At 45.4% G+C, this 10659-nt stretch overlaps 1 protein-coding gene across 2 annotated transcripts in view; it reads left to right on the top strand.

The window, feature by feature from the left end:
- The first annotated feature begins 4242 nt into the window (after window positions 1-4242).
- The window catches only part of ZNF236 (zinc finger protein 236), a 274436-nt gene continuing 268019 nt past the window's right edge, over window positions 4243-10659 (top strand). The window contains exon 1 of one of the 2 annotated variants that reach the window (XM_040353869.1): window positions 4243-4627. In XM_040353869.1, the coding sequence (XP_040209803.1) occupies window positions 4576-4627 (52 nt within the window). In that variant the 5' untranslated portion in view covers window positions 4243-4575. The remainder of the gene's footprint in view (window positions 4628-10659) is intronic. The other variant, XM_040353871.1, reaches the window with a different exon arrangement.

Here is a 10659-nt window from a genome sequence, read left to right as displayed (position 1 = left end):
TATACATATCTTCTGTGGCCCCTAGGGCCACAAAAGATATATACTGTATTTATCAGTGCTGCCTCGGAGGGGACAGGGAGGGGGCGGGACAAGCGCCATCAGATTACATACAGGAGAATCTCCTGTTTACTCGGCGGTGTCTGTAATTGGAAGTCCTGTCTCCTGGGCTGCCATTGGATGACTGTTCTGTCTATAATAGGGGGCAGGAATTTGTATTAAAGAGGCCTCCATGTAAACAGAAGATTCTCCTATATATAATCTGTCGGCGGTCGTCCCGCCACCCTGCCTATCCCCCTCTGAGGCTGCAGATGGGCATCAATCAGGCTGCACCGATGTCAATGGTGAGGCTGCACCGATGTCAATGGTGAGGCTGCACTCCTGGCAATAGTGAGGCTGCAGTCTGGCACTGATTAGACTGCATTGATGGGCACTGACACTTATTTTGCTTCACAGTTATTTAAAATGTAATTTTTCCTGAAACTTCCCTCTTAAAGTGAAGGTGTGTGTTATATGCCGATAAATACGGTATATCCAAATGACACACCCAAGCTCATCTCTTCACCACACACAGCCACAAAGGCAAGAGAATTCTTGTTGGGCAGTGTATTAGTTGCTCGAACAAACACACTTAGACCAAATTGTAATGGTTCAAAGAATGTCAGGCTAAATGGTCGGCCCTCACGCATGTTCACTTTATCAAATCTGGCCCTCTTTGAAAAAAGTTTGGACACACCTGCGTTAAAGGGTCACTAAAGTAAAAAACATTTTTTGCTGAAATGACTGTTTACAGGGTATAGAGACATAATAGTTAACTGATTACTTTTAAAAACGATTAAAAATAGATAAAAATCAATCATATAATGTACCTGTAGTTTGTTAGTTTCGTTTTTGCATTTAGTTTCGTTTTAGCATGTTATGCTGTATCTGTGCTGGACAGTGCCATAGAGCAGTATTGGTTTGAAAATCTCCCAGTACTGTGGTGATCAGGAAACAGACAACCAGGAAGTGTCCAAAACAGAGGAGAATTACAGCAACATCAGAGCAAAAACGAACAATGAGGACATGAAACCAGGACTGCAGTAAGGTAAAGGAAGCTATTTAGCTAAAAAAAAAAATCCTTTAGTGACCCTTTAAGGATTAGCAAAGGGGCCCACTATTCAAATGATGTTCATGTTTTAAATCTTGTATACCTGGAGACTCATCTCTTCACCCTCTTCTCTTCCTTTTTGTACATTTTTGAGAGACTATTTTTTGATTCATTTTTTTTTTAAAAACTGTGTATTTTCGCACTGAATTAATTGAATACTGATTTTTTTTCTCACTTTATTGCATTTGCACTTTATTCATAATTAACACATTATGGCACTAAATCAATTGAATATATTATTATATATGTACGGTATTTTGCACTTTGATGATTTTCTATGTACTTTAATGAGCTGCTTTTGAGGAGATATTACATCTTATTTCATCTTTATTATTATAATGGTATGTACTTAGGTATTAGCCTCTGTCATGAAAGGGGTTAACCACATACGGACCACCTGCCGCAGGAATATGTTGCTACTTTGAAGAGGAATACCAGTGTTATGGTAATAGCTAGCTACCATAACACCGTTACCCTCTTCTACAGCGGGCAGTCCGCTTTCAGATAAAGGTGGTCTCTGTATCAGATTCGCTGTGAGATCACTTTTATCGGCGATGGGAGAGGGCCCCCCTCCTACCCCTCTCCGGTGCCCTTCGCGGCTTACCGGAGCCTTTGGCGGCAGCGGAGGCGATCGGATGCTGTCCCTGCTTGGGTATGGAGACGAGTGAGGGGAAGATGGACCCCACCCGTCTCCACATCACTGCAGGGCGGAAGCGACATCAAAACGTCACTTCCGCACAATTCTCTTAGGCCGGGTACTAACGAGCAAACATGTACGGTGAAACCGGTCCGTTTTCACCGTACATGCCTGCCAGAGGGCTTCTGTACGATGGTTGTACTAACCATCGTACAGAAGTCCGCGCGTAAACATTACGCGGGGCGTGTCCGCGTCGTCGCCGCGATGATGACGCGGCGATGTGGGCGGGCCTGCCATTTAAAGGCTTCCACGCATGCGTCGAAGTCATTCGACGCATGCGAGGGACGGCGGGCGCTCGGACATGTACGGTAGGTCTGTACTGACGACCGTACATGTCCGAGCGGGCAGGATTCCAGCGGACTGTTTTAAAACACGTCCAGGAATATTTGTCTGCTGGGAAAAGGCCCGGCGGGCAAATGTTTGCTGGAATTCTGCCCGCTCGCGCCTGCACACGACCGAACATGTATGCTGAAACTGGCCCGGGGACCAGTTTCAGCATACATGTTTGGTCGTGTGTACGGGGCCTTAAAGGGACATTTTTTTTTAATGACATAAAAAGAGAAAAAAATATATATTACATAAGTCTAAATATGGGATCTTAGGTCTTTTTGACCCCAGATCTCATATTTAAGAGGACCTGTCATGCTTTTTTTTCTATTACAAGGGATGTTTACATTCCTTGTAATAGGAATAAAAGTGACCCATTTTTTTTTTTTTCAAAACAGTGTCAAAATAAAAAAATGTAAGTAAAATATAAATAATTATTTTTAAATTGCTTTGTCCAGAGCTGGCGTGCAGAACTGAACAGTGCCTGCATATGAAAACTGTGTTTAACCAACTGAGGCCCGCGCTATAGCCGAATGACGGCTACAGCGCGGACCTGAAAATCCAACAGGACGTCAATTGACGTCCGCCCCTTTCCTCGCTCCCGAGCGCGCAGCGGGGAACTTCTGTGCTGGCCGTGTCCCTTGGACACAGCCAATCACAGATCGCCAAGAACAGTCAATCGGAGTGGCCGTTTGTTAGGCGATCTGTGCGGCCAATGAGAGATGATCTCATATGTAAACATATGAGATCATTTCTCATTGCCGGCTCACACAGACAGCGTCCTGTCAGGGAGAGAGGAGACCGATCTGTGTCTCTTGTACATAGGGACACAGATTGGTCACCTCCCCCAGATCGGTCACCTAATAGAACACTAATATTAGGGTACACATTTAACCCCTTTCTCACCCCCTAGTGTTAACCCCTTCCCTGCCAGTCACATTTATACAGTAATTAGTGTATATTTATAGCACTGATTGCAGTATAAATGTGAATGGTGGCGAAAATGTGTCAAAAGTGTCCGCCATAATGTCGCAGTCCCAATAAAAATCGCAGATCGCCGCCATTTCTAGTAAAAAAAATAGTAAAAAAAAAATAATACTGTCCCCTATTTTGTAGGCGCTATAACTTTTGCGCAAACCAGTCGCTTATTGCGATTTTTTTTTTTTACCAAAAATATGTAGAAGAATACGCATCGGCCTAGACTGAAAAAAAAAATGTTTTTTTTTTTTTTTTTTAAATTGGGATATTTATTATAGCAACAAGTAAAAAATATTGTATTTTTTTTCAAAATTGTCGTACTTTTTTGTTTATATCGCAAAAAATAAAAACCGCACAGGCGATCAAATACCACCAAAAGAAAGCTGGGGAAAAAAGGACGTCAATTTTGTTTGGGAGCCACGTCGCACGACCGCGCAATTGTCAGTTAAAGCGACGCAGTGCTGGAAGCTGAAATTTCACCTGGGCAGGAGGGGGGTATATGTGCCCAGTAAGCAAGTGGTTAAACCTCAAAGGTGAAGTATTACCGCGATCATTAGAGTGAAAGCAATAATTCTAGCTCTAGACCTCCTCTGTAACTCAAAACATGCAACCTGTAGAATTTTTTTAAACGTTGCCTATGGAGATTTTTAAGGATAAAAGTTTGTCGCCATTCCACGAGCGGGCGCAACTTTCAAGCGCGACATGTTGTGTATCAATTTACTCGGCGGAACATTGTCTTTCCCAATATAAAAAAAAAATTGGGCTAACTTTACTGTTGTCTTGTTTTTTTATTTAAAAAAAATCATTTTTTTTTCAAAAAAAGTGCGCTTGTAAGACCGCTGCTCAAAAAAAAAGTGTGCTTGTAAGAAATACGGTGTGACAAAAAGCATTGCAACGACCGCCATTTTATTCTCTAGGGTGTTAGAAAAAAAATATGTTTGGGGGGTTCTAAGTAATTTTCTAGCAACAAAATAAATAAATGTTTAACTTGTAAACACCAAATCTCAGAAAGAGGCTCGGTCCTCAAGTGGTTAATACACAAAACCATTACATCCCTGGGACATTGCCAATGGCAGCTATGCAGGGAAGAGTGTGAGGTGAATTACACTGTAGCACAACGAAGGCCGCTTGTACATCACGGAGGCTTGTCATTTCGGGTGAGAATACAAAGCTTTATTGGTCAGGCCAAGCGATGCATACAGCTCAACACACACAGCACCGAAGAACCTCCAATCCGGACCTCACCGGGTCCACATCCAGCCGAGTGGCGTCACCACACAGACCCCGCCCCACCGTGCTTCCTCCGCCGCGGACGCGTCTTCTTCCTTCTCCTCCCTCCAATCCTCTGCTGCTGCTTCCGCCGCCGTTGTGAAAAAAATAGAGGAAGAAGCGACATTAACCTGAAAGAAAAAATAATCCGAGCCCAATGCCGCGGGGTCGCCCCCCGAAACCACGGGCTGGGGACGGACCGCAGACAGGTATAAAAAAGCTTGCAAGGGTGGAGGGAGGACGGGGCCTGCTGTGGGCGGGAGCAGTGGGCTGTAGGAGATGTTAGATGCGTGTGTGTGAGCTCATATAGTCCCCGGATATTGTGGTGAGGCCGCGGACTGTACGTGTGAGGAGTCTTCTCCCGGAGACTGGGCGGAATGATACGGGAGGGGGACGCAGCACCCGGACTACAGGCTGCGGCAGAAAAAGAGCGGAGAGCAGTGTGTGAGGGGGAGAAGGCGCGGGTGGTGTGTGCGCGCTGGTCTGCTTTGTATAGTGTGAGGAGATAGCCTGCCATATTGTGTGCCCGTCTATTGTGTTCTCTCCTACTGCAATGGCTGCTGGTGGCAGTGTTCTAGAAGTCTGCAGGATCACAGTGTGCTGTACCCATGGAGAATATGGAGCACACACCAAGTACCTCTTCATTACTGCAAGAAACAACTCCACATTCTAACAAAAGTCATATATAATATATATATATATATATATATATATATATATATATATATATAACATTTATTTTTTATTTTTTTAGGTTTATACAGTTTTTTGCATGCTTTATGCTGGCCCATAAAAGTCTTTAAAACACACAACAAGCTATATTCCTCTGTTCATCATTTAAGTCTATTGGATTGATGTGTCTCATGTCCAGTGTTAACCAATTTTTGCCCACTAACAGTAAATTTAATGGTAGTGGGCGGCACAGCATAAGTGTATTCTGGGAAATGCCCCCCAATATCTATGCGAAAAACTAAAAGCCTACAACTCCAATCGCGTTCTGCGATCCACCAATCAAAATCTCCTCCAGATACCCAAAGCCAGATACAAGTCCAAAGGATAAAGAAGATTTGCGGTCCAAGGCCCTAGACTATGGAACGCTCTACCAACCAGCATTCGGTTGGAGGAGAATCACTTGGCCTTTAGGAGAAAGATCAAAACCCATCTCTCTTGAGTTCAAAGGAGAAATGGACAAAAGAGCGCCCAGAGGCGATTCAGTTCGCATGTGCAGCGCTATATACGTTTTTCACTCACTCAGCGACGTTCCTGTACATCGCGGTGTACTTCCTGGTTTAGAGGCTTTCCACCTGTGCTACGATTGGTTGCGGCTCAAGTTTGTCGGCAGTAAGGATGAACTCCGGTGTGTTCACAACGCCACGTGCCCACGCCCACCAGGAAGCTGACACTTTGCAGCTCTAATCACAAGTAGTGAGTAAGGATGAGCTCCGGTGTCTTGTCACATTTGGCTCCCCATCGTAGATTTCTCCAGAAGTGACGTTCCGTCGCCACCATCTTGCTACACCCCACGCTCCTGCACAGTAATGATTGAGTGAGAAGGGGGCAAGCGGACATCTTGTTACACCCATCGGAGTTTTAGATTTCAGTTATTTCAACACAAAACGGAGCTTATATGCTTAAATACAGCATTTGGAAATCGACGGTCTGCTTACATGTTAAATGTGAAAATCCGAGGTCTTTTAAAATTAAACATGTAAACAGTCCATCAGATTTCCAAATATTGTATTCAAGCATATAAGCCCCCCCCGTTTTGTGTTGAATATAACTGAAATCTAAAACTCCGGTGGGTGTAACAAGATGTCCGCTTGCCCCCTTCTCACTCTATCATTACTGTGCAGGAGTGTGGGGTGTAGCAAGATGGCGGCGACAGAACGCCACTTTCAGGGCAATCTGTGATGGGGAGCCAAATGTGACAAGACACCGGCGTGTTCGCAAAGCCCATGTGCAGAGCCCGCCAAGAAGTCAGCACTGCGCTGCACTATTTGCAGGCAGTGAGACATTTCCCGATCTCTGCAGCCGCGCATCGGGGCAATGTCTCACTGCCTGTGATTAGTGCAGTGCCGACTTCTTGGCGGGCTCTGCACTTGGGCTTTGCTAACACGCCGGTAGTGAGACATTTTCCGATCTGTGCAGCCACGGATCGGGAACTGTCTCACTGCCTGTGATCAGCGCTGCAGAGTGTCAGCTTCCAGGTAGGCGCGGGCACGTGACGTTGCAAACACGCTTGAGCTCATCCTTAGTCGGCAGGTTACAGCCAATCATTTTGGCTGTGTCTTCTGTGGCCAATTACAGCACACAGACCTATCTGGGTTTCTCCCTGCTTTCAGTTACCGTTCAGAAAGCGAGATTCCAGCCAGATGATCAGTCAGTAAAAGCACTACACATACACTTGTTAGGCTCCCTTCACATAAGATTCACGCAGTTTCCAGTTTAACTTTGGAGTGCGGCTTTAATGCAACTTTTGATTCGACTTTACATTCGATGCATCAAGAGTGTGATCAAAGTAGTGCAGGCACCTTTTCAAAGTCGCTTTGATTTGAACAGGTGCCATTGAAAAGAATGGTGTGTGATCTGTCATGTGACTGTCAAAGTTGCATGACAAATTGCACAAGTGTAAATAGAGCCTTAGGCACCCCTTAAAGTGGAGTTCTAGCCTCTAAGGCTCCATTCACACCATGGCATTTCGTTTTTGCAAACGCCACAATTCACGGGGTGCCCTTGCGATCCACATAACTTTGAACATTACCAAATCACAGCGCCATTTTCCCGTGAGCCTCGCCTGGCAAACTGTGGCAAAATTGCGCAAACAGAATCGCGGGATACCCAAAAGAAGTACAACTTCTTTTGGGCATCGGGCGTCCTGCGACCCCTTTTGCGTGAATTTACCACGAGTCGTCGGGTGACGATCGCGTCAAAATCGCACCACAATTTGGTGCCATTCAAAGTGACAGGAATCGCAAGGGTGTCCCGCGAATTGCGGCATTTCAGAAAACGGAATGCCATGGTGTGAATGGAGCCTAAAAAATTATTTAAAAGTCAGCAGCTACAAATAATGTAGCTGCTGACTTTTAATATATGGACCTGCGATATCGTCCCCCCGAAGCTGACTCGTCCATCGGCTAGGGTGCAGTTGCCGGTGATCTGACGATATGGTTCCTGTAAGGACTGCGCAGGCGCAATCCTTGTCAATGGAAATCACCGAACCTCCAGGGCGACGTGGAATTTGAGTTAAGTGGCCAGTCGGCCTCACGTCCTCGCTTCGCTCAGACGGCTCGCTACGCTTGCTCGGCCTCCTGGCTCTTTTTTTAACATCCTCCAATCCACGGGGAAGTTAAGAAATGAGCCTGGATGCCGGCATAGGTTCGGAGATTTCCGTCGGCAAGGATTGCGCCTGCGCAGTCCTTACAGGAACCATCTCGATAGGGGAACCATACCGACAAGTCACCGGCATTGCAAACTAAGGGAAACCTTCAGACTTCACAGCCTGTTTCCTACTGCGCATGCATGAGTCCCACTGCGCTTTCTAGCACCTTTCACTTCGGAAGCGCATACAATTACATGCAGAGTCCCTCAAGCATCACCCCTGTCGCCTGTGCTCTTCAACATCTACCTCCGCCCACTTCTCAAAATCGTCAGCAAAAAGGACCTGCTCTATCACTCCTACGCTGATGACACTCAACTCTACCTTTGCATCACCGGAAAAAAAGACCAATACCATGCACTAGAAAATTGCCTCTTATTGATCGATAATTGGATGACGGAGAGCCCCCTCAAACTTAATGGATTCAAAACAGAACTTTTCTTTCTCCACGCAAACCGAAAGAAAAACTCTAGGACAACAGGCACACCACCCATCATCTTTGGACAAACCATAACCCCCAGCACCAAAGTCAAAAGCCTCGGAGTCATCTTTGACTCAGACATGACAATGGACGCACAAATAGTATCAGTAGTCAGCGGATCTCATCATCCTCTCCACCTGTTACGTAGACTCCTCCCCTTTATCCCGGAAGAGGACACAGCAGTAGTAGTTGGATCAATCATTAATTCCCGACTTGACTACGCAAACTCCCTCTACCTCGGACTACCCAAATACCAGATTTCATGTCTACAATTCGTCCAGAACAAGGCAGCCAGGCTGGTAACGGGTAAAAAAACCTTGGGAATAAATCACCCAGTCCCTGAGGTCCCTACATTGACTAAACGTAAAGGATCGGGTTACATTCAAGACCCTCTGCCTCACTCAATGTGCACAAGGAAACGCTCCTCAATACCTATGCGAGAAAATAAAACACTAAAACCCTAGTTGCATCCTTCGGTCAACTAATCAAAGCCTCCTCATCCCCAAGACACGCTGCAAATCTAAAGGAGAATGAAGATTTGCAGTCCATGTTCCACGGCTATGGAATGTTCTACCCACGAACATCCGCATGGAAGAAAACCAACGGGCCTTCAGGAAAAAACTTAAGACCCACCTCTTCTGAAGGATCAGAACGACTCTGGAAGCAGAGCGCCTTGAGGCAATTTAGTTCGCATTTGTAGCGCTATATAAGTTACTCACTTGTAGCGCTATATAAGTTACTCACTCTTTCTGAATATCCCCATCTTCTGGGAGTCTCACTGGTCCCAGAAGACAACAGGAGGAGGGGCTGATGCAAATCCGGAGATGACAAACCTCGCCGTGGCGGTGTAGCAAACCCTGCTGGAAACCCCCAAAAAGGGTATAAAACACCCGCCCCCCCCCACCCCAAAAAGGATATCTAAATATGCTCGATTGGATTACACCTTCTATGATTTTAGCCTGGAACTTCGCTTTAAGCCCAGATTCAGATGGATATGGTGTGGAATTCCTGTGCGAATAACATGCAGTATTTCTGGGTGCGATTTGAGCCATGGATTTGTATGTCTCAAATCGCATAGCGTTCACCCCAAACTCATGCAGAACCCTGTTTTTGTCCTCACCAGAATTCGATCACATTGGATGTTCACACCCCTGCTATCTGATTCTGCAAATCGCACTGCTTTTTGCAAACTGATTTTGGAGTGTCATTAACTTAACATACCCTCCGCAATCGGTTCACATGATTGGGATGTGATTTTGATGCAGTGTGGAATCTGCAGAAAATTTGCTTTGAATACGCACCACAGTTAGTGTGGATCGAGGCTTAAAAGATAAGCTTGGGATTTTTTTTTTTTCTTTTCGAATCCTACTTCCCTAGTTGGATCCCTAGTTGGATATGTCCACCGCTCGCTCTAAGGCGGAGAACCGAGTTGGTGACTGGAGCACTGGGCCGTGGAGGGGGTGGGAGCAGCCAGCTCAGGCATGTGGCTATATTGTTGGATTCTTTCCCAAGCATAGACTGGCTCTGTGACGTCAGCTGACAGTGGGCTTCAGCTGGCTGGCTGCTGAAAACGGGTCACAGGAGTGCAGAATGATCTGCACTCCTCTGATGCACAGGAGAAGTCCAGCCAAACGAGCTTTGGCTGTACTCCCAATTTGACCCAATGATTACCCTCCTGATCACTCCTGTCACCCAGCCAGTGTCATTAGTACAGTGTACAGTATTATCATGGTATTGGTGTCACTAGCCACGTCAATGTCAGCGCCAGTCCCTGATTGCCCACCATACGATCACAATTGCACTATAACCACCCTATTATGGTGTCTGTACTAATCAGTATCTTGATCACTATTCGAACTACTGTATACTAGTGTCCTCAAAAACACAGCGTTGGCAGGATCATCCCCGATCACTGCCAGCACTAGCAACGTGTAACAGAATCATTTTTTTATAAAAAAAAAACAGTGGTGATCAAATGCCACCAGAAGAAAGTTCTAGAGTGCCTTGAAAAAGTATTCATACCCCTTGACATTTTTCACATTTTGTCATGTTACAACCAAAAACGTAAATGTATTTTATTGGGATGTTATGTGATCGACCAACACAAAGTGGCTCATAATTGTGAAGTGGAGGGAAAATGATAAATGGTTTTAATTTTTTTTTTTACAAATATGTAAAAAGTGTGGTGTGCATTTGTATTCAGCTCCCCTGAGTCAATACCTTGTAGAACCACCTTTCGTAGCAATTACAACTGCAAGTCCTTTTAGGGATGTCTCTACCAGCTTTTCACATCTAGAGAGTGACATTTTTGCCCATTCTTCTTTGAAAAATGTCTCAAGCTCTGTCAGATTGGATGGAGAGCTTCTGAGAACAGCAATTTTCAA

This window comes from Rana temporaria, chromosome 5 (genome assembly GCF_905171775.1).
Source record: "Rana temporaria chromosome 5, aRanTem1.1, whole genome shotgun sequence".
Lineage (NCBI taxonomy): Eukaryota > Metazoa > Chordata > Amphibia > Anura > Ranidae > Rana > Rana temporaria.
The sequence above is the reverse complement of the archived record's forward strand: the minus strand, read 5'-3'. Positions and strand labels throughout refer to the sequence as shown.